The sequence below is a fragment of the Rattus rattus genome, chromosome 6 (assembly GCF_011064425.1).
Source record: "Rattus rattus isolate New Zealand chromosome 6, Rrattus_CSIRO_v1, whole genome shotgun sequence".
Lineage (NCBI taxonomy): Eukaryota > Metazoa > Chordata > Mammalia > Rodentia > Muridae > Rattus > Rattus rattus.
Genome location: NC_046159.1, coordinates 92,646,617 through 92,671,157, shown reverse-complemented (window position 1 = coordinate 92,671,157; position 24,541 = coordinate 92,646,617). Strand labels below are relative to the sequence as shown.

At 42.2% G+C, this 24,541-nt stretch overlaps 1 protein-coding gene and 4 non-coding genes across 5 annotated transcripts; 1 reads left to right on the top strand and 4 right to left on the bottom strand.

The window, feature by feature from the left end:
• Positions 1-7,138: 7,138 nt before the first annotated feature.
• Positions 7,139-7,210, bottom strand: Trnac-gca. The gene has a single exon. It is a non-coding gene; the product is annotated as a tRNA-Cys (tRNA).
• Positions 7,211-8,153: 943 nt separating this feature from the next.
• On the bottom strand, positions 8,154-8,225 carry Trnac-gca. Its single transcript has one exon. It is a non-coding gene; the product is annotated as a tRNA-Cys (tRNA).
• A 6,053-nt stretch (positions 8,226-14,278) lies between these two features.
• Positions 14,279-14,965, top strand: LOC116902844 (39S ribosomal protein L17, mitochondrial-like). The gene is given in 1 exon segment (XM_032905174.1): positions 14,279-14,965. A coding segment is annotated over 1 exon segment (531 nt). The 3' UTR covers positions 14,810-14,965.
• A 5,341-nt stretch (positions 14,966-20,306) lies between these two features.
• Positions 20,307-20,378, bottom strand: Trnac-gca. The gene has a single exon. It is a non-coding gene; the product is annotated as a tRNA-Cys (tRNA).
• Positions 20,379-21,326: 948 nt separating this feature from the next.
• On the bottom strand, positions 21,327-21,398 carry Trnac-gca. Its single transcript has one exon. It is a non-coding gene; the product is annotated as a tRNA-Cys (tRNA).
• Positions 21,399-24,541: the final 3,143 nt, after the last annotated feature.

Sequence of the window (24,541 nt, the reverse complement as noted above, 5' to 3'; positions counted from 1 at the left end):
GCAGTGAGTTCATGGGCACAACTGCCCTGTGTGTGCAGAAGACAGAGTCTCTCAGCACTCCTCCCATCCTCCAGCTCTGCCTTCTTTTCCCTGCGCATCCTCTAAGGTCTTCCTTGAGCCTTGGAGAGAGGAGTTTTGAGGAGCCACACAAACCTAAGGCTTTGTCAGAGGTCCTGATGAAAGGGCAAAGAGGATACCAGTTCTGTGTCCTTGCCCAGGGGCAGACTTGGCAAGGCCTGCCCTGGGGCTGGGGCTGGGGCTGGGGCTGGGGCTGGGGCTGGGGCTGGGGCTGGGGCTGGGGCTGGGGCTGGGGATGGGGATGGGGATGGGGATGGGGATGGGGATGGGGATGGGGCCAGAGCCTTGAAGGAGTTAGGGTTTCATCTCCTGGGAACCCAGATTTCCCTTCTTGAGGGCTGTGGTTATCAGCCCTAACACAGCTGTGTCTGCCCTATTCCCTACTCTCTTTGGCAACATTGTTTGATTTAGCTTTCTGCTGACCTCAGTGCAGTTTCCTCCTGAAAACAGTGTGTACAATAAGGCACTTCTTAATAAACTTGCTTGGTGTAAAACAGGTTGTGCAAGACCTCCTGATCCCACCTTTTCTATCGTCTTCATCTCATCTCCTGGCCTTCCACGTAGGAGTCTGTCACTGAAGAGTGACCTGTTGACTTAGGTCAGGAGTTGATGTAGATGTCCAGTTTAAGTCAATAGTCCCACGTACTCACCACTTTGACCAGTTTCGAGATTACCCTTGTGGAGTGAAACTTCTTTGGCATGGTTGAGGGCAGCATCAATCTAGCAGTGTAAACAATTTAAAGGAAAGTTTGACAACATGCCATTTAGCAGTACAATGGTAGTAGGTTCTTCCCTAGGGCCCATGACCTCCCAAGTCACGGGCTTTTTTTTTTTTTTTTTTTTTTACCTTTTTTTTTTATTAACTTGAGTATTTCTTATTTACATTTCGAGTGTTATTCCCTTTCCCGGTTTCCGGGCAACATCCCCTCCCCTCCCCTTCCTTATGGGTGTTCCCCCCAACCCCCCCCCGTTGCCGCCCTCCCACCAACAGTCTAGTTCACTGGGGGTTCAGTCTTAGCAGGACCCAGGGCTTCCCCTTCCACTGGTGCTCTTACTAGGATATTCATTGCTACCTGTGAGTTCAGAGTCCAGGGTCAGTCCATGTATAGTCTTTAGGTAGTGGCTTAGTCCCTGGAAGCTCTGGTTGCTTGGCATTGTTGTTCATAAGGGGTCTCGAGCCCTTCCAGTTCTTTCTCTGATTCCTTCAACGGGGTCCTATTCTCAGTTCAGTGGTTTGCTGCTGGCATTCGCCTCTGTATTTGCTGTATTCTGGCTGTGTCTCTCAGGAGCGATCTACATCCGGCTCCTGTCGGTCTGCACTTCTTTTTGCTTCATCCATCTTGTCTAATTGGGTGGCTGTATATGTATGGGGCCACATGTGGGGCAGGCTCTGAATGGGTGTTCCTTCTGTGTCTGTTTTAATCTTTTGCCTCTCTCTTCCCTGCCAAGGGTATTCTTGTTCCCCTTTTAAAGAAGGAGTGAAGTATTCACATTTTGATCATCCGTCTTGAGTTTCATTTGTTCTAGGCATCTAGGGTAATTCAAGTATTTGGGCTAATAGCCACTTATCAATGAGTGCATACCATGTATGTCTTTCTGTGATTGGGTTAGCTCACTCAGGATGATATTTTCCAGTTCCAACCATTTGCCTACGAATTTCATAAAGTCATTGTTTTTGATAGCTGAGTAATATTCCATTGTGTAGATGTACCACATATTCTGTATCCATTCCTCTGTTGAAGGGCATCTGGGTTCTTTCCAGCTTCTGGCTATTATAAATAAGGCTGCTATGAACATAGTGGAGCACGTGTCTTTTTTATATGTTGGGGCATCTTTTGGGTATATGCCCAAGAGAGGTATAGCTGGGTCCTCAGGTAGTTCAATGTCCAATTTTCTGAGGAACCTCCAGACTGATTTCCAGAGTGGTTGTACCAGTTTGCAATCCCACCAACAATGGAGGAGTGTTCCTCTTTCTCCGCATCCTCGCCAGCATTTGCTGTCACCTGAGTTTTTGATCTTAGCCATTCTCACTGATGTGAGGTGAAATCTCAGGGTTGTTTTGATTTGCATTTCCCTTATGACTAAAGATGTTGAACATTTCTTTAGGTGTTTCTCAGCCATTCGGCATTCCTCAGCTGTGAATTCTTTGTTTAGCTCTGAACCCCATTTTTTAATAGGGTTATTTGTCTCCCTGTGGTCTAACTTCTTGAGTTCTTTGTATATTTTGGATATAAGGCCTCTATCTGTTGTAGGATTGGTAAAGATCTTTTCCCAATCTGTTGGTTGCCATTTTGTCCTAACCACAGTGTCCTTTGCCTTACAGAAGCTTTTCAGTTTTATGAGATCCCATTTGTCGATTCTCGATCTTAGAGCATAAGCCATTGGTGTTTTGTGCAGGAAATTTTTTCAAGTGCCCAGGTGTTGCTGATGCTTCCCTAGTTTTTTCTTCTATTAGTTTGAGTGTGTCTGGTTTGATGTGGAGGTCCTTGATCCACTTGGACTTAAGCTTTGTACAGGGTGATAAGCATGGATCGATCTGCATTCTTCTACATGTTGACCTCCAGTTGAACCAGCACCATTTGCTGAAAATGCTATCTTTTTTTCCATTGGATGGTTTTGGCTCCTTTGTCAAAAATCAAGTGACCCTAGGTGTGTGGGTTCATTTCTGGGTCTTCAATTCTATTCCATTGGTCTATCTGTCTGTCTCTGTACCAATACCATGCAGTTTTTATCACTATTGCTCTGTAATACTGCTTGAGTTCAGGGATAGTGATTCCTCCTGAAGTCCTTTTTATTGTTGAGGATAGTTTTAGCTATCCTGGGTTTTTTGTTATTCCAGATGAATTTGCAAATTGTTCTGTCTAACTCTTTGAAGAATTGGATTGGTATTTTGATGGGGATTGCATTGAATCTGTAGATCGCTTTTTTGGTAAAATGGCCATTTTTACTATATTAATCCTGCCAATCCATGAGCATGGGAGATCTTTCCATCTTCTGAGGTCTTCTTCAATTTCTTTCTTCAGTGTCTTGAAGTTCTTATTGTACAGATCTTTTACTTGCTTGGTTAAAGTCACACCGAGGTACTTTTATATTATTTGGATCTATTATGAAGGGTGTCGTTTCCCTAATTTCTTTCTCGGCTTGTTTCTCTTTTGTGTAGAGGAAGGCTACTGATTTATTTGAGTTAATTTTATACCCAGCCACTTTGCTGAAGTTGTTTATCAGCTTTAGTAGTTCTCTGGTGGAACTTTTGGGATCACTTAAATATACTATCATATCATCTGCAAATAGTGATATTTTGACTTCTTCTTTTCCGATCTGTATCCCCTTGACCTCCTTTTGTTGTCTGATTGCTCTGGCTAGAACTTCAAGAACTATATTGAATAAGTAGGGAGAGAGTGGGCAGCCTTGTCTAGTCCCTGATTTTAGTGGGATTGCTTCAAGTTTCTCTCCATTTAGTTTATTGTTAGCAACTGGTTTGCTGTATATGGCTTTTACTATGTTTAGGTATGGGCCTTGAATTCCTATTCTTTCCAGGACTTTTATTATGAAGGGGTGTTGAATTTTGTCAAATGCTTTCTCAGCATCTAATGAAATGATCATGTGGTTTTGTTCTTTCCGTTTGTTTATATAATGGATCGCGTTGATGGTTTTCCGTATATTAAACCATCCCTGCATGCCTGGGATGAAGCCTACTTGATCATGGTGGATGATTGTTTTGATGTGCTCTTGGATTCGGTTTGCCAGAATTTTATTGAGTATTTTGCGTCGATATTCATAAGGGAAATTGGTCTGAAGTTCTCTTTCTTTGTTGGGTCTTTGTGTGGTTTAGGTATAAGAGTAATTGTGGCTTCATAGAAGGAATTCGGTAGTGCTCCATCTGTTTCAATTTTGTGGAATAGTTTGGCTAATATTGGTATGAGGTCTTCTATGAAGGTCGGATAGAATTCTGCACTAAACCCGTCTGGACCTGGGCTCTTTTTGGTTGGGAGACCTTTAATGACTGCTTCTTTTTCCTTAGGAGTTATGGGGTTGTTTAACTGGTTTATCTGTTCCTGATTTAACTTCGGTACCTGGTATCTGTCTAGGAAATTGTCCATTTCCTGTAGATTTTCAAATTTTGTTGAATATAGGCTTTTATAGTAAGATCTGATGATTTTTTGAATTTCCTCTGAATTTGTAGTTATGGCTTTTGACCGGGTCTACAGCAGCACTCCTGAATTCCTTCCTCTGGACAGGCCTCAAATCTAACCCAAAGCAGTTGGACACACCCATAAACTTCATTCCAAGGAGCACAGCTGGCCTGGCAGGTCAGGACTGTAGCGTGCTGTGCTGGCTGCAGCGATACTGTTAAAGGCTTTTTGACTTCGGCAGCTTGAGTCACTTTCAGTCCTATAAAACTAGTCACCAAAGACGAAGTTGTCAGCTAAGTTCTATCTTGTTTGTCTATGTCACTCTACAAAAGTGTCAGCAATACTGTGTTCGCACTAATCCAGCACACTTGCATCGTGAAGACTCCACTAATCCTCACTGTCCCTGCCAGGTTGTGACTCGGCTGGTATCAGGGACCAGCCTGGCTCTGGGCCACTCTCCTTCCCATTACACCCAATGACCCTTTGTGATGCGCATCACTCCTTGGACCACAGGTCTCTAAGACGGGAGAAGGATGGAGTGTTGTGACCAGATTTCCTTAGTCCAGCTCCCTGTCTCAGACACCTGACATTAACTGAGGGGCCGAGTGCAGTGTTTATAATTCCACAGCTCTCCAGGGTTCATTTCCTGTTACACTCGGAGAGATGAAAGAGGGAGGTGGCAGGCTTCAGTATTTAAGGATACCAGGCAGAGGGTGGAGAGAAGTGTGCAACAGGAGCCGAGACTGGCGTCCTGTCCACGAGGGAGGCTGCACACAACACATCAGCTTACTTCCTTACTTGGGAAGGTGATGTTACAGTGTGGGTTTTTTTTTTTTTTGCATTGAAAATAAACTAATTAAAAAACCCCTATTTATTTATTGGCTGTCAGGTAGGTAAGAGCTGGAATCTAAGCATCAGATGCAGACTGAGAATTTTCTGGTTCAAATCTCCACACTCACCACCTAGTCTGAAATTGCTTCATTAAAGTGTAGCTCAATGCCCCCCAAAAAGTGGGAAGGGTGTTGGAGATCACAAACCTTCTGGAACAAATATAGGTTCCTGCCATGGCTCTTGACTGATGTGGTAGCCCATAGTGCCAAGTTGGCTTTGGGGTACCCTAGTCCTGGTCCTGTAGGTTGGCTTCAGTCTGGCTTGCCTGCCCTTCCACAGGCAGTCACACTAAGGATGTAGGAGAAGCCAGTCCAGAGCTCATTATTAACTTCATAGCCTCAGCCTTTCCCACCAAAGAGCCTCCCAGACAGAAATCGAGAATTCAGAATATACCTCATCTCTTGGTGGCCAATAAAAGCAGACCAACCATGATTCCTCTGTGATAATGAACACAGGGCAGAGGTGAGGAGTGGAGTGGGAAGTGAACTCACGTGTGGAAGACACTGTACACTGAGCACCTGATGTACTAACGTGAGGAATTGGAAGCCTTTGAGAGCTTGAGTGACAGTAGTGGGTTGTGGAGCTAAGGCACTGTGATAGTTTGAATATGCCTGGCCCAAGCACTAGCACTGTTAGGAGGTGTGGCCCTGCTGGAATAGGTGTATCACTGTGGGTATGGTCTTTAAGACCCTAGTCCTGGTTGCCTAGAAGCTAGTCTTCTAGCTGCTTTCAGAGCAAGATGTAGAACTCTTAGCTCCTCAAGCCCCATGTCTGCCAGGACACTGCCATGCTCCCACATTGATGATAATGGACTGAACCTCCGAACTGTAAGCTAGTCCCAATTAAATGATGTCCTTTATAAGACTTGCCTTGGTCATAGTGTCTGTTCATAGCAGCAAAACCCTAACTAAGACAGGTACAAACACCCTAAGCTATGTAGCCCAGAATGGAAGATTTGAGTTTATATGGCTAATTCTAACTAGTCCACCAAGGCCTCACCTAAGGGAAATATGGTAAGTTAACTACCAGAGTCATATTTAAGCAATGGGGCACCTGGATTTGAACCAGGGATTCTTGATCTGTAGTTAAATGCTCTGCCCCTGCCTATACCCCCACTTTAAAGGTAAGGTAGCCTCTGATCAACACTTCAACCTTGGAGCCACACTCAAGCTGTTATACGTCCATGATCTATGGCTTCTGCTACTGATCTTGAACCTGGCAGAATTTTTCCATTTGGTTTGTCCTCTACCCTTCTTCTTTCCAACCAACTATCCCATCAGCTATCCTCTCTCTCTCTCTCTCTCTCTCTCTCTCTCTCTCTCTCTCTCTCTCTCTCTCTGGAAGTAGAAAAGACACTTGTCCATGAATTTTCCTTAAGTTCACACTAAGTGAACAAGTCAAGAGCTGTGGGTTCTGGACCTTCATAGGCCCAACCTGCAGCACAGAGAGAAGTTTTTCCTCCAGGACATCAGGAGGGTATGCATTACTTCCCTCCATCATTAATTCACTCAATAACATGTACAGAGCTCATTAGCTTCTGGTCACTGATCAACCACATTGAGTACACAAAGAAAGATCAATCATTTCCCTTTTTGCTCACATCCTAGTATAAATAGGGAAACAAATTCGTGAATCAAACATGTTTCATAGTAGTGGCAGGAGCTGAAGTACAGGTTGGGAGTAGCTGGGAGTGAGGAGGACACTAGGAGCCCAGGAGAGGCTTCTTGAGAGATGAAAGACAAAGGCTTCCAGGAGGTAGTTCTGTTCCAAGCCTCTAAGCTTAATTTCCAGTGATGAGTAACCCACAGGGTCACAGACTTAGAGGACAATCAATGCACAAGTGACTGTGACCTGGATAGGCTTCAGAGAGCAGTGGGTAGAGGGGCTTGAGTAAATCTACTGCACAGGTGAACACAGATCAGTGCATAATGGGACACCATCCAGGACAAGGAACAATGAGGTAATAGAGGTCTTATTTGGGAGTTTTGGGCTACTGAAAGCATTTTACTATCTAACATCTAAAAGAAAACGTGGGAAGGGGGCACCTGGATTTGAACCAGGGACCTCTTGATCTGCAGTCAAATGCTCTACCCCTGAGCTATACCCCCACTGTACCAGTGTACACAGTTAATAATTGTCATCTAAGTGGTGATCTAGTAGGACTGACTATAAAGTTAAATTGCAGATGCTCACAGGCCTATATCCCAGAAGCTGCCAGACCTGACAGGTGAGATGCCTCCCTCAGCTCTGCAGCTTTCCAGACCCGTCCTTGAATAGCATCATCAGCCAAGGAAATGGAGAGGAGCAGCCTGCAGATGCTGAGATTGCTTCACACTGCCGTCCTGGGTTAGCTCCTGAGCTGGCCAACTGCCTGAGCCCCCGAACACCCAGATCTTCTTTATCTGAAGACAGATTGGTTCTCACAGTGTCCTAGCTGGCACTGTCAGCAGAAACACTGCAGGATCCCTCTTTGCCTGGGACAGGAGCTCAGCCAGTCTTTAGCCTCTGAGGGTGAAGCAAGAGAGCAGTGAGCTCTGGAAGGGGGAGAGAAGCTCACATGGGAAATGTCCACCCTACACAGACAGCACAATTCTATGACTTGCCTCCTTAGCTCTGACTACAGATTCACCAGATAGCCCCAGAGGCACATACTTTTATGGTTAGACTTCCTTATTGGTCCCTGAACACTGGCTGTCAATATAACTGCTGTGCCTAGAAAGTCCTTAATTGTCCCTTACAGTTCTTGTCTTCTATTAAACATCACATCTGCATATGCACAAGTCAACAGAACCAGAGCAACTAGGTATATGCAAGAACAGGGTAGACAGGTAATAAGAATGGGAGGGACAGTCAGCATGTAGGAAGAGATAGGAGACAGCCATCTATCCACATGACAGGCTGGACTGTAGCTCCTAGGTCTTGTGAGGTCCATGACTGGAATCATAAGACTCAGTGTGTGTGTGTGTGCGTGTGTGTGTGTGTGTGTGTGTGTGTGTGTGTGTGTGTGTGTGTGTATGTGATATCTCCATGAGTAAAAACCAAATGTGTGGTAGGGGGCACCTGGATTTGAACCAGGGACCTCTTGATCTGCAGTCAAATGCTCTACCCCTGAGCTATACCCCCACCTGTTTATTAATGTCTCACAGGCACTCAAAACCTGTATGGCCACTCCCTGGCTGTTAACATATGGCATGGGCACTTGCCAGTGCTCTATCATCACCTGCTTCCTCCTATGAGGCCCAGCCCTGAGCTTCCTGTGCACATCTGATGGCCATGTTGACTCATAAATTTATGGAGTGGGATTTTTTTTCAACAATGGGATACTCAATATTCCTGCAACCCCAGAGAGATAGCTCATGATGAAATTAGCAGGGGGGATGGTAGATGTTCTTGGGGAAGGCATTGATATATATCAACACAACCACAGGTTGCGCCCATTGTCCAAACACAGAAAATTACAGGGATTGAGTTTCCAAATTGGAAAGGGGCCACTGCTGACATACCTTAAAGCCTTACCTTAAAACGGTTAACTGAGAACCCTGTGTGGAAGGCAACAACCAAGGGAAGATTGCAGGCACTTGAACAGCTGGTATACAGAAGAAATTCACCAGCCCATGGAATTCCCCTGTGTTTGTTAAAAAGAAAACACGAAAATGGAGGATGTTAACAGATTTAAGACTGGTGAATAGAGTAATTCAAACAATGAGTCCTTTACAGTCAAGAATTCCTTTCCCTTCTTTATTACCTAAGGCTTTTTCATAATCCTCTTGCATGAGCATGATAGGGAAAGGTTTGCTTTCTCAGTGCCTACTAGGAGTAATAATGGTCCACTAAAGAGACATCATTGGAAAGATCTTCCACAGGAACGTTAAATAGTCCAACTGTATGTCAAGATTTTGTGTGACTATTGCCAGAAATAATTTGTAGGCAATTTCCTCAATTTATTATCATTACATGAATGATATTTTATTGCCTGATTCTGACACACATACTTAAGAGAAAATGTTTAAGGAGGCACAAAGAATTCTGCCATGTTGGGGGTTATAAATTGTTCCTGAAAAACTATAGAGAAGAGATTCTATTAACTATTTGGGCTATAAAATAAGTAAAAAATTAACCACAAAAGGTACAGATCCATAGATCAGTTGCAAACACTTATTGATTTTCAAAAATTAATGGTGACAGCCTACAATTGGATTAACTATTCATGAATTAAGTAATTTGTTTCAAAAGTTACAAGGAGATTGGGACTTAAACAGTCCAAGATGGTTGAAAGCTGAAGCAGAGAGAGAGAGAGAGAGAGAGAGAGAGAGAGAGAGAGAGAGAGAGAGAGAGAGAGAGAGAGAACTCTCTTAGAATAGAAACTGCAAGATGCATATTTGGATCGAATTGACCCTAAACTTAATTGTGTTTTTATTATTTTGTATTTCAACTCATTCTACTACTGGACTCTTGCAAAGGAATGACAATATTATGGCATGAATTTTCTTAGCACATAAACAAAATAAAAAAATGAAGGCATATAGAAAAGGTTTCTGGATTAATCATAAAAAAATAGAACAAGTTATTTGTCAGGAACAGACCTGACCAGAATTATAGTGCCTTTTACTAATGCTGAGATTATGTCATCACAGCTAATCAATGAAGATTATCAACTGGCTTGTAGCAACTATTTGGGAGAAATTAATGAATATCCAAAAAACAAAAAACAAAAAACAAAAACCAGGCATCTGCAAATTGTACAAAGAACGAATTGAACTCTCCAACATATTGTAAAGGAAATGCCAAATCCCAAAGCACCCACATTTTATACTGATACAAATATGTTGGGAAGGACAGGCTCTAAGTCAGACAAAATAAGCAAAATAATTCAAGCTCCTAACTTCAGTTAAAAAATCAGAGTTGTATGCAATCCTTATGATATCAGATTTTCTTGAGCCTCTTAATACAATTACTGACTCTCAATATGCAGAAAGAATTGTTCTATATATAGAAACTGTTTAATTTGTTCTTGATAATTCAGAATTAACTTTGTTGTTTATGTAACTGCAACAAGCAATCAGAAATAGAATCTGTGCATTATATATTACTCATATTGGTCTCATACAGGTTTTCCAGGTCACAAGGCGATGAGGAAATTAATCAATTATTAGTAGGAAATGTGTTAGAAGCCTCAAATTTTCATGTAAAAAAAAAAACCCTACCATGTTCATTGTTAGGGCATAGGTAAAATGTTAAGGCCTAGGTAATAGTTACTTGGCTGCCATTATGAAGAAACTTTCTCATACGTTCTGCTGTCACTAGGAAACTTTCTAATACCAGATTGATTATATATTTTTATGTTCTGTGCCCTTGGAAACCAAATATGATAAAAGTCAATAGAATTGTTTTGTATAGTTACCCACAATAAGCTTGGACCCAAACCAACTACCCAACAGCCCCTCCCCCCTGCACCTGTGTATAAGTGTTTATAGTATAAGCTGGCCCTGGGATAGACCCTAACACAAGAGAGACACACCTGTCCCAATGTAAGAAACTGTTTGGAATATTTCCATTTTGAGTAGGGCTTAAATAAAGTTTAAGTTCCCAAAACCTCCCTGGGAACTGATATCCTACTTGGCACAAAGAGCCATGAGTAACTGACATCCTGGTTGGCAGGTGAAGACATAAATGTTAGACAAGGCCCATCCTGATAGACAAGTTAGAGCATAAATATTAGACAGGGCAAGTCCCCTGTCACAGTTGAACACCCCAACAAATGGGATAAATGTACAACAAAGACATGTTCCTAGGGACATCCCCTATCCTTGAATCCTGATGGATGAAATAGCGTGGCACAGATGTCTGTGGATTTTGGGCTTAAAAACCCTGTAGGATCTTAACTTGGATTCGTGGTTCAGTTCCTGAATGTGGACCATGGCCTGGTTGACCAGTCCTGGGGTGTTTGCTCAATAAACAATCCCTGTCTGAATGAGATCAGTGTTTGTGTAGTTTGTGAGGCAATTCCTGACTCCAACATTAGCAGTAAAAGTTTAATGAGAAATTTTCTATCACTTGACAACATGCCATAGAAATTATAGGAAAATGTCCTATGTGTTGTCTGAATAACCAAACTCTATCACCTGCTGGAAGTAACCCCAAGGGGCAACAAAAGAAATGAAATGTGTCAAAGGGATGTGTTTCATTTTACAGAATTTGGAAAAGTAAAGTTTGCACACTATACCATTGATATATAGTCAGAGTTCCAATGGGCAACTGCTTTGAGCTCTGAAAAAGCTGATTCTGGATTTATTGGAAATAATGGCAGTTATGGGGCTGACACGGCCTCCATATGTCAACATTAAGGTGAAGCAACTCTCTGCATATTACAATAGAAAGCACATTGCAGGCACACCACACAATCGTACAGGACAAGCAAGTGTAGAACTATCATACCTTAAAGGAAATGCTTATAATACAAAAAGGAAGAATAAAGACAGCCCGACTCCAGGGACAAAATGCATAGTATTTTGTTAACCCTAAATATTCTTAATGTTAGTGAAAAAGGAACAACAGTAGCTGAGAGACAATGGATTATAGAAAAACTGGAATTAAATCAGCCCATATATTATAAGGATATGCTAACACCAGAATAGGAGCCTGCAATAGTTTTGTGTTGGAAATGTGGTTTTGTTTATGTTTTGACAAAATATAGAAATATATTGATACCAATCAAACTTATAATGATTAGATTTTTCCAGAGAGGACATCCTGTGAGATGAGACATGACTATTTCTGCAGACCCAATGAATCTTTTTGACTATCTGATCTTCATGATTTATTACATGCCAACCTTTCATATGGTATGGATGGGGTTTGGTTATGTGGTCCAAATGGACTTATAAAGTTGACAGATGTCTTTCACCTGCTCAAATAAAAAACAAAATCATTTTTAGCTGAGTTGTGCACATTGTACATTCCATACATAATGCTAATGCAGAAATGTACCTGTACTATTTATTACCTTCAGAAGTTTGTGTGTTTTCAGAGCAAAAAGGTCAGACATCAATGGAGACAATTCACGTAGCCCAGGGCACCCAGCCTCAGACTTCCTGAACTGCTGCTACCTCAAAACATGGATCCAGGACTACTTCAAAGCCGCTAGCTCAGATGGTCCAGACTTACAGACTGTTTCAGCCAGGACTTCAGTTAAGCTCTATACTTTTCTTTCACACAGAGAATAAATACAGGTAGCTCTCCCAGGACTTCGCCAATATCCCAATTTTCTTAGGATCCCCAAAAGATGTCTTCACCTCCAGACAAAAGGAAGCAATTTTAAAGACATGATGCCCCTATGAGAGGTGGAGTGAGTGGTTACCGGTCACTCCTTGGGTTATAGATGTTTGTTACAAGTTGTTATCGGTCTTGATCAGGGAGAAAACAAGGTAAAGGAGGTTGAAATCAGGGATCTCTTTCTGTCTTTTCTCATTCTTGACTATCCTTCTTTCTCTCCTATCTAGTATTAGAGGAAAGGACAGGAAAAGGGGATAAAAGGAGAAAGGAGAGGATATAGGAAAACAAGGAAAAGAAAAGTAGATTATTGTATCTACTTTTAAACTGAAAAGCAACAAGTCTCAAGTAGTTTATGTTGGTATGGATTTTTTATATGGACAGAAATGTAAGCCTATGTCTGTTATAATAAACTGAACATTTAACTCTTGCTTAGGGTATTGTGCAACTCATTTTAAAAGTAAAGTTCTATACTTATGAAGGTTACTAGTTTCAACTGTTCAGAATAATTGAGAAATGAAGTTAGTAGTCAGCCACCTATAAACAAACCTGTAGTCATGTTAGGTACTAGTTAATTACAGAAATAAGCTTGGGGTTGGAGATTTAGCTCAGTGGGAGAGCACTTGCCTAGGAAGGGCAAGGCCCTGGGTTCGGTCCCCAGCTCCAAAAAGAAGAACCAAAAAAAAAAAAAAAGAAAGAAAGAAAGAAAGAAAGAAAGAAGCTTTATTTAGCCCCCTGCATGTGTTTTCAAAGTTAAGCAGAAAGTAAATATATAGAAACAAGCAACGGTGTCTACTCAGATACACTTTAGAAAAATGCTCCTCAAATACTTCAGAGAGCTGCAGGAATAATTAAAGGTTTTTCAGACAGACAGATACATGAGCTTTGGACAGCAGCCCCATTCACCCTCAAATCAGAAAATACACCTGAAGAACTGCCAACAGCAGTTTGCTTAAATTGTGGCAAAAAGAGCAAAGTGAACTACTTGTAGGAAAGTGCGGTTGTATTATTAGAAATACAAACATGCAGTTGTCCAATAGCACAGTGGAGGAGGGTGGGGTCTGCATGTTTAGTCTGTGTCTACCCCAGAGGGACAGGCAGAGAAGCTGTCCATGGTATGAATCACAGACCCAGGATGTTCAGGCTCTGCTTGACCCTTCACACAGAACTGTAGCAACAGCTGTCAAGAAAGTCAGGAACTTTGTTGGGAAATTTATTCCAACAGGTATCACTTAATATAGGGACACATGCTCCAGTCTCCATCTGCACCAACAGCCAAGGCTGTCATCCATCATGCCTGGAGAGAGCTGGTCTCCCAGAAGTGCTCTCACCCGTAGGCCCACAGGTGAGACCCACTTTCACTCCAATAACTGTCCAAAGAGGGACCCTCCAGGAGCACACAGGGCACAGGAACTGTGGAGCAGCCTAGACAGGATCCTTCCCGTCTCCATCTGCACCCAGAGCTAAGACTGTCCACAACCCTCCAGACACAAACCTTTCCAGGAGAGAGCTAGTCTCCAAGGATACGCTCACTCCTAAGATCACAGGCCCAAAGGCCCACAAGAGGGACAAGCTTTACTCAGATACAGAAAGACCAAGTAACATTAGAGATAATCAGATGGCAAGAGGCAAGCACAAGAACCTAAGCAACAGAAACCAAGGATACTTGGCATCATCAGAACCCAGTTCTCCCACAACAGCAAGCTGGGATACCCCAGCACACTAGAAAAGCAAGATTTGGATTTAAAATCACACCTCATAATGATGACATAGGAGTTTAAGAAGGACATAAATAACTCTGTTAAAGAAATACAGGAGAACAAAAGTAAACAAGTAGAAACCCTAGAAGAGGAAACACAAAAATCCATTAAAGAATTACAGGAGAGAGGTGGGGTCAAGGTGGGAGCATGAGGTTGTCCCTAGCTGCCGCTATCTCCCATGGCCACGTCTACCGCCGCCTGGGCCTCGGTCCTGAGTCCCGGATCCACCTGCTACGGAACTTGCTCACAGGCCTAGTTCACCACGAACGCATCGAGGCGACATGGGCACGAGTGGACGAGATGAGGGGCTACGCGGAGAAGCTCATTGACTATGGAAAGCTGGGAGACACCAACGAATGAGCCATGCGTATGGCTGACTTCTGGCTCACTGAGAAGGACTTAATCCCAAAGCAGTTTAAAGTGCTAGCGCCTCGGTTCCAAGGTCAGAATGGCAACTACACAAGAATGCTACAGATCCCAAATCGAAAGGAACAAGATCGGGCCAAGATGGCAGTGATAGAATATAAAGGGAACTGCCTTCCTCCCCTGCCTCTGCCTCACAGAGATAGCAACCTTACTCTCCTAAACCAGCTACTCCTGGGACTGCAGCAGGACCTGCACCACAACCAGGAAGCAAGCCTCCACAGCTCCCATACGGTTCAAACACCAAAGACTTAACTGGAGCTGGAGAGTGCATAGGTGCGGTGCCTGTGTTGGTGGGTCTTAGAGCTCTTGTAGTGTGTGAGACTTGGAAGTAGCATTGTGGAGCCCCCTCATAGTGAGGCCCAGACCTCCCTGCTGACTAGAATTGATCCTCTATGCACAGTAGATAAAATCCTTGATATGAAAAAAAAAAAAAGAATTACAGGAAAACTCAACCAAATAAGTAAAGGAATTGAACAAAACCACCCAGGATCTAAAAAAAGAAATAGAAACAATAAAGAAATCACAAAGAGAGACAACCCTGGAGATAGAAAACCTAGGAAAGAGATCAGGAGTCATAGATGCAAGCAACAAGTGATAGAAGAGAGAATCTCAGGGGCAGAAGATACCATAGAAAACATTGACACAATGGTCAAATAAAATGCAAAGTACAAAAAGCTCCTAGCCCAAAACATACAGGAAATTCAGGACACAATGAGAAGATTAAACCTAATGATAATAGGTATAAAAGAGAATGAAGACTCCCAACTTAAAGGGCCAGTAAATAGCTTCAACAAAATTATAGAAGAAAACTTCCCTAACCTAAAGAAAGAGATGCCCATGAACATACAAGAAGCATACAGAACCCCAAATAGATTTGACCAGAAAAGAAATTACTCACGTCACATAATAGTGAAAACTCCAAACTCACTAAACAAAGAAAGAATATTAAAAGCAGTAAGAAAAAAAGGTCAAGTAACATATAAAGGCAGACCTATCAGAATTGCACCAGACTTCTTCTCACCAGAGACTATAAAAGCTATAAGAACATGGGCAGATGTCATACAGACCCTAAGAGAACACAAATGTCAGCCCAGGTTACTGTATCCAGCAAAACTCTCAATTAACATAGATGGAGAAACGAAGATATTCCATGACAAAAACAAATTTGCACAATATCTTTACACCAATTTAGTTCTACAAAGGATAATAGATGGAAAACTCCAACATGAGGAGAAAAACCACAACGTAGAAAAAGCAATGAAGCAATCTTCTTTCAAAAAACCCAAAAAAGATAGCCACACATATTCCACCTTTAACACCAAAAATAACAAGAAACAACAATCACTATCCCTTAGTATCTTTTAATGTCAATGGACTCAATTCCCCAATAAAAAGACATAGACTAACAGACTAGGTACATAAAAAAGACCTAGCATTTTGCCGCATACAGAAAATGCATCTCAGTGACAAAGACAGACACTACTACCTCAGAGTAAAAGGGTGGAAATTTTTTTCCAAGAAAATGGTCCAAAAAACCAAGCTGGAGTAGCCATTCTAATATCGAATAAAATCAACATTTAACCAAAAGTTATCAAAAAAGATAAGGACATTCATACTCATCAAAAAAGAACTACCAAGATAAACTCTCACTTCTGAGCATCAATGCTTCAAATGCAAGGGCACTCACATTCATAAAAGAAACCTTACGAAAGCTCAAAGCACACATTGCACCTCACACAGTAATAGTGGGAGATTTCAACACCCCAATCTCATCAATGGACAGATCATGGAAACAGAAACTAAACATAGACATAGAAAGACTAACAGAAGTTATGAACCAAATGGATTTAACAGATATCTCTAGAACATCTCATCCAAACCAAAAGAATATACCCTCCTCTCAGCACCTCATGGTACCTTATCCAAAATTGACCATATACTCAGTCACAAAACAGGCCTTAACAGATACAAGAAGATTGAAATAATCCCATGCATCCTATCAGACCACCACAGACTAAGGCTAGTCTTCAATAACAACAAAAACGACAGAAAGCCCATGTATACATGGAAGTTGACAGCCAGAGCATGTGGTATACAGAGGTGAATGCTAGCAGCAAACCAGTGAACTGAGAATTCGACTCCTGTTGGAAGAATTAGAGAAAGGATAGAAAGCCCACATATACATGGAAGCTGAACAATGCTCTACTCAACTTGGTCAAGGAAAAATAAGGAAAAAAAATAAAGACTTTTTAGAATTTAATGAAAATGAAGGCACCGCACACCCAAACTTATGGGACACAACAAAAGCAGCACTAAGAGGAAAACACATAGCTCCGACGGCCTCCAAAAGAAAGGAGAGCATACACTAACCTCTTGTCAGCACATCTGAAAGCTCTAGAACAAAAAGAAGCAAATACATCCAAAAGGAATAGAAGGCAGGAAACAATCAAACTCAGAGTTGAAATCAACTAAGTAGAAAAAAAAAGAACTATATAAAGAATCAGTAAAAATAAAAAAAATCTAGCCAGAGCAATCACACAATGAAAAGAGGTCAAAGGTATACATATTGGAAAGGAAGAAGTGAAAATATCACTATTTACAGATGATATGACAGTATAATTAAATGACTCCAAAATTCAGGTGTCACTCCTAAACATGATACACAACTTCAGCAAGATGGCTGGACATAAAACTAACTCTACTCAAGCCATCCTCTACTTAAAGGATAAACAGGCTGAGAAAGAAATTAAGGAAATGACACCCTCCATAATAGTCCCAAATAATATAAAGTACCTCGGTGTGACTTTAACCAAGCAAGTGAAAGATCTGATGACAAGAACTTCAAGATTCTGAAGAAAGAAATTGAAGAAGACCTCAGAAGATGGAAAGATCTCCCATGCTCATGGGTTGGCAGGATTAATATAGTACAAATGGCCATTTTGCCAAAAGCAATCTACAGATTCAATGCAGTCCCCATCAAAATTCCAACTCAATTCTTCATAGAGTTAGAAAGAGCAATTTACAAATTCATTTGGAATTTAAAAACCCAGGATATTGAAAACTATCCTCAACAATAAAAACAAAAGACAAAAACAAAAAAACAAAAAAAGTTCTAGGGGAATCACCATCCTGACCTCAAGCTGTATTACAGAGCAATCATGATAAAAACTGCATGGTATTGGTACAGAGACAGGCAGATAGACAACAGGCAGATAGACAGGGGAATAAAATTGAAGACCCAGGAATGAACCCACACACCTGTGGTCACTTGATCTTTGGCAAAGGAGCTAAAACCATCTGGTGGAAAAAAGACAGCATTTTCAACAAATAGTGCTGGTTCAACTTGTGGTCATCATGTAGAAGAATGCAAATCGATCAATTCTTATCTACCTGTACAAAGCTCAAGTCCAAGTGGATCATGTACCTCCACATAAAACCAGATAAGATGAAACTCATAGAAGAGAAAGTGGGGAAGAGCCTGGAACACATGGTCATAGGGCAAATTTTCCTGAACAGAACACCGGATCAAGAATTGATAAATGGAACCTCATAAAATTGCAAAGGCAAAATTGTAAGGCAAAGGACACTGTTGTTAGGACAAAATGGCAACCACCAGATTGGGAAAAGATCTTTACCAATCGTACATCTGATAGAGGGCGAATATCCAATATATACAAAGAACTCAAGAAGTTAGGCTCCAGAGATCCATATAACCCTATTAAAAAATGAGATACAGAGCGAAACAATGAGTTATCAACTGAGGATTATTGAATGGTTAGAAGAAGCTAAAGAAATGTTCAATATCCTTAGTCATCAGGAAAATACAAATCAAAACAACCCTGAAATTCCACCTTACACCAGTTAGAATGACTAAGATAAAAAACTCAGGTGACAGCAGATGCTGGCCAGGATGTGGAGAACGTAGAACACTCCTCCATTCTTGCTGGGATGGCAAACTGGTACAAACACTCTGGAAATCAATCTGGAGGTTCCTCAGAAAATTAGACATAGTATTACCTGAGGACCCAGCTATACCACTCCTATGCATATACCCAAAAGATGCTCCAACATATAACAAGGACACATGCTCCGCTATGTTCATAGCAGCCTTATTTATAATAGCCAGAAGCTGAAAACAACCCAGATGCCCTTCAACAGAGAAATGGATACAGAAATTGTGGTACATCTACACAATGGAGTACAACTCAGCTATCAAAAACAATGACTTCATGAAATTCATAGGCAAATGGATAGAACTAGAAAATATTATCCTGAGTGAGGTAACCCAATCTCTCTCTCTCTCTCTCTCTCTCTCTCTCTCTCTCTCTCTCACACACACACACACACACACACACACACACACACAAAAAGAACAAAACCACACATAGTATGTGCTCACTGATAAGTAGATATTAGCCCAAAGCTTGGAATACCCAAGATACAACCCACAGACCATATGAAACTCAAGAAGGAAGACCAAAATGGGGATTCTTCAGTCCTTTGTAGAAGGGGGAAGGAAATATTCATGGGAGGGATTAAAGGGATAAAGAGTAGAGCAGAGACTGAAGAAAAGGCCATCCAGAGACTGCCCCACCTGGGAATCCATCCATATGCAGCCACCAAACCCAGTCACTATTGCTGATGCCAAGAAGTGCTTGCTGACAAGAGCCAGATATGGGTGTCTCCTGAGAGTCTCTGCCAAAGCCTGATGAATACATATGAGAATGAGTGTAACTAACAATCAGACTGAGTACAAGGTCCCCAATGCAGGAGTTAGAGAAAGGACCAAAGGAGCTGAAGGGGATTACAACCCTATAAGAAGAACAACAATATCAACAAACCACACCCCACCAGAGCTCCCAGGAACTAAACCATCAACCAAAGAGTACACATGGAGGGACCCATGTCTCCAGCCACATATGTAGCAGAGGATAGCACTGTCAGCATCAACAGAAGAAGAAGTCCTTGTCCTGTGAAGGCTTGGTGAAGAATCATTTCCCCAGTGTAGAAGAATGCCTGGGTGTTGAGGTGGGAGTGGGTCTGTGGAAGGGGGAGCATCCTCATAGAAGAAGGCAGAGGAGTTACGGAAGAGTGGGGAACCAGGAAATTGGATAACATTTGAAATGTAAATATATAAAATATCCAATAAAAATAAAAATAATTATTTTCAATAATCCATATTATATTTATATTTTAAAAATAGGGACACATGGCTGCCACAGCACAGATGCTGAGCCACTAGGACAGATGTCAGCCATGAGTCAGCAATGGATATACACCAGGCCCATGAGCAGCTTAGGAACCCTGTGATCTATGAGATCCACATAATCTTATGCTCCCCTCCCCTCTGAGACCCAGGTTTCCCACATTCCCAGCTCTGATGAACCAACTGAACATCTCCCACTCTAGTGTGTTTCCAGTATCCCCTACTCCATTTTCTTGATGGTCCTATGCTGATGCCCAATGAATCCATGTGTTGAATCCCATATGCTGAGAAACACTGATGGTTTCTCTAGTAAAACCTAGCTTTTATAGGTTTAAAAAACTCACTATACATTCTACCATCTCTGAAGATTGGCTCACATGAAAGATTTGAGATTCAGTAAACACCCAGAGCCACCTGTCACGTGAAGGATCTGATGGGTAAGAACACAGCTGTAGCATCCATGGGTTGAATCTCCAGCCATGAGCAAAAGAGAGATAATGCATCTATACCATGAATGTGGACAGTTTCCAAAATCACAGGAAAAGGGGGCACCTGGATTTGAACCAGGGACCTCTTGATCTGCAGTCAAATGCTCTACCCCTGAGCTATACCCCCACTGGTACCAGTGTACACAGTTAATAATTTATATCTCTGTGGTGATACACTAGGACTGACTATAAAGTTAAATTACAGATGCTCACACAGACCTATATCCGAGAAGCTGCCCAACCTGACAAGTGAGATGGCTTCCTTAGCTCAGAGTTTCCAAATACCCATATAAACTAGGTATATATGCCTTCTCAGGCCCATTCTTGAACATCATCATCAGCCAAGGAAATGGGGAGGAGAAGCTTTCAGACCCTGAGCCCACTTCACACTGCTGTCCTGGGTCAGCTCCTGAGCTGGCCAACTGCCTTCACCTGGGCCCCCAAACTCCCAGCTCTTCTTTATCTGAAGACAGATGGGCTGTCACTCAGAGTTCTCACAGGGACCTAGATGGCACTGTCAGTAGCAACACTAAAGGATTCCTCTCTGCCTGGGACAGGAGCTCAGCCAGGCTTTAGTCTCAGGATGTGAAGTGAGGGAGCGGTGGGCTCTGGAAGGGGCAGACAAGCTCACAGGGGAGACGTCCACCCTACACAGACAGCCAGATTCTGGGACTGACCGCCTTAGCTCTGACTACAGATCCACCAGATAGCCCCGGAGGCACAGACTTTTATGGTTAGCTTCCTTCTTGGTCCCTAGACACTGGCTGTCACTGTAACTGCTGAGCCTAGAAAGTCCCTAATTCTCCATTATAGCTCTTGTCTTCTATTTAACATCCTATCTACATATCCGCAAGACAACAGAACCAGAGAACCTAGGTCTATGGAGGAACAGGGGAGACGGGTAATAAGAATGGGAGGGACAGTCAGCATGTAGGAAGAGATGGGAGGCAGCCATCTATCCACATGACAGGCTGGACGGTAGCTCCCAGGTCTGGTGAGGTCCATGACTGGAATGAATAGAATAAATAGGACTGAGTGTCTGTGATATCTCCATGAGTAAAAACAAACTTTTGTTAGGGGGCACCTGGATTTGAACCAGGGACCTCTTGATCTGCAGTCAAATGCTCTACCCCTGAGCTATACCCCCACCTGTTTATTAATGTCTCATATGTAACTCAGAACCTGCATGGCCACTCCCTGGCTGTTAACATCTGGCATGTGCACTTGCCAGTGCTCTGCCATTATCTGCTTCCTCCTATGAGGCCCAGCCCTGAGCTGCCTCTGCACATCTGACTGCCATGTGTTTATGAATGACTAGCACTCTCCTGCCTTAGAACCTAGGTGAGGCAGAGGCAGTAAATTCATGAGGCTTCGGCTGGTGCTACTTCAACTTTCAACCCAACTAAAATAGCCAAATGGAAACCCAAAGGCTGACCTTTGGAGTCGAGTGGGAGGCAGGGGTGGACAGAATGGGATGTTGTCTGCTGCAGAGAACTCCTTGGTCAGATTCTCTAGGAGTGACAAAGAAAACACTCCTGCTTAACAACCAAGGGAAAGCAGTCTACAAATAAGTTTACGGACTTCTGGGGAACATGGTCACTGAAATACAGCACAGGACATAGTTGTTAACAAATGATCAGCGGGTGACAGAGTCTTGGAGCAGGGTCAGATTGAGACAAAGTTCCTGTGTCTTGCTCTTGTAAACTGCCAAATTTTTCATTAGCACAGCTCACCTGCACTGCCTCACCTAAGGATGTAGTGTGCAAAGTGGTGGTTAATCTCAGTGTGCTAGAGGACCTGACCCACCTCCTACCGACTGGACTCTGCCAGGCTTGCATTCACCATGTCCTCCCTCATACCAAAGGACACCCAGAATCCCTCCATGCCCAGCACTCCAGCCTTTGCCGGTCAGCATCTGTGGGTTCTCAATTGGAGAATTAGTGTGCAGGGCTGGGGTCCTCCTCTGCTTCCCTCCTGTCTGTGGCTTTGCCTTCAAATTCCCCACCCACTATTTCACTTGCCACTCAACTCTAACCTTCAGCACATTTGTGTATTGGGATCTTCTCTGTGATTTTTCACCCTCTGGTCTCCTGCCTTACTATTTTCTGGTCCTAAATCTGAATGAAAATCTCCAAATTTGAGAGAGAGTTAACCACATGCTGACCCCAAACCATCAGCTCAGCATCAGCACTCACCAGGTACTTGGAACAGTCAGAGCATAGCCTACAGGAGGTTGGCTTAGGTTTTTCACAACCTACTTTAAATAGTATTCTTACACACTTCTCTGTGCTTTCCATCCCACCTACCAGAGGTGGGGAAAAATGAGAGTTAATAGAAAATAGAGGTTGTAGACCTGATTAGAAGTGGTTCTTTGATAGGAATTCAAGGCCCATACCTAAACATAGTAAAAGCCATATACAGCAAACCAGTCACTAACATTAAACTAAATGGAGAGAAACTTGAAGCAATCCCACTAAAATCAGGGACTAGACAAGGCTGCCCACTTTCTCCCTACTTATTCAATATAGTTCCTGAAGTTCTAGCCAGAGCAATCAGACAACAAAAGGAGATCAAGGGGATACAGATTGGAAAAGAAGAAGTCAAAACATCACTATTTGCAGATGATATGATAGTATATTTAAGTGATCCCAAAAGTTCCACTAGAGAACTACTAAAGCTGATAAACAACTTCAGCAAAGTGGCTGGGTATAAAATTAACTCAACTAAATCAGTAACTTTCCTCTATACAAAAGAGAAACAAGCTGAGAAAGAAATTAGGGAAACGACACCCTCCATAATAGTCCCAAATAATATAAAATACCTCGGTGTGATTTTAACCAAGCAAGTAAAAGATCTGTACAATAAGAACTTCAAGCCTCTGAAGAAAGAAATTGAAGAAGACCTCAGAAGATGGAAAGATCTCCCATGCTCATGGGTTGGCAGGATTAATATAGTAAAAATGGCCATTTTACCAAAAGCAATCTACAGATTCAATGCAATCCTCATGAAAATACCAATCCAATTCTTCAAAGAGTTAGACAGAACAATTTGCAAATTCATCTGGAATAACAAAAAACCCAGGATAGCTAAAACTATCCTCAACAATAAAAGGACTTCAGGGGGAATCACTACCCCTGAACTCAAGCAGTATTACAGAGCAATAGTGATAAAAACTGCATGGTAATGGTACAGAGACAGGCAGGTAGATCAGTGGGACAGAATTAAAGACCCAGAAATGAGCCCACACACCTATAGCCACTTGATCTTTGACAAAGGAGCTAAAACCATCCAATGGAAGAAAGACAGCATTTTCAACAAATGGTGCTGGTTCAACTGGAGGTCTGCATGTAGAAGAATGCAAATCGATCCATACTTGTCACCATGTACAAAGCTTCAGTCCAAGTGGATCAAGGACCTCCACATCTAACCAGATACACTCAAACTACTAGAAGAAAAACTAGGGCAGCATCTCGAACACATGGGCACTGGAAAAAATTTCCTAAACAAAACACCAATGGCTTATGCTCTAAGATCAAGAATCGACAAATGGGATCTCATAAAACTGAAAAGCTTCTGTAAGGCAAAGGACACTGTGGTTAGGACAAAACGGCAACCAACAGATTGGGAAAAGATCTTTACCAATCCTACAACAGATAGAGGGCTTATATCCAAAATATACAAAGAATTCAAGAAGTTAGACCGCAGGAAGACAAATAACCTTATTAAAAAATGGGGTTCAGAGCTAAACAAAGAATTCACAGCTGAGGAATGCCGAATGGCTGAGAAACACCTAAAGAAATGTTCAACATCTTTAGTCATAAGGGAAATGCAAATCAAAACAACCCTGAGATTTCACCTCACACCAGTCAGAATGGCTAAGATCAAAAACTCAGGTGACAGCAGATGCTGATGAGGATGTGGAGAAAGAGGAACACTCCTCCATTGTTGGTGGGATTGCAGACTGGTACAACCATTCTGGAAATCAGTCTGGAGGTTCCTCAGAAAATTGAACATTGAACTGCCTGAGGATCCAGCTATACCTCTCTTGGGCATATACCCAAAAGATGCCCCAACATACAAAAAAGACACGTGCTCCACTATGTTCATAGCAGCCTTATTTATAATGGCCAGAAGCTGGAAAGAACCCAGATGCCCTTCAACAGAGGAATGGATACAGAATATGTGGTACATCTACGCAATGGAATACTACTCAGCTATCAAAAACAATGACTTTATGAAATTCGTAGGCAAATGGATAGAACTGGAAACTATCGTCCTGAGTGAGGTAAA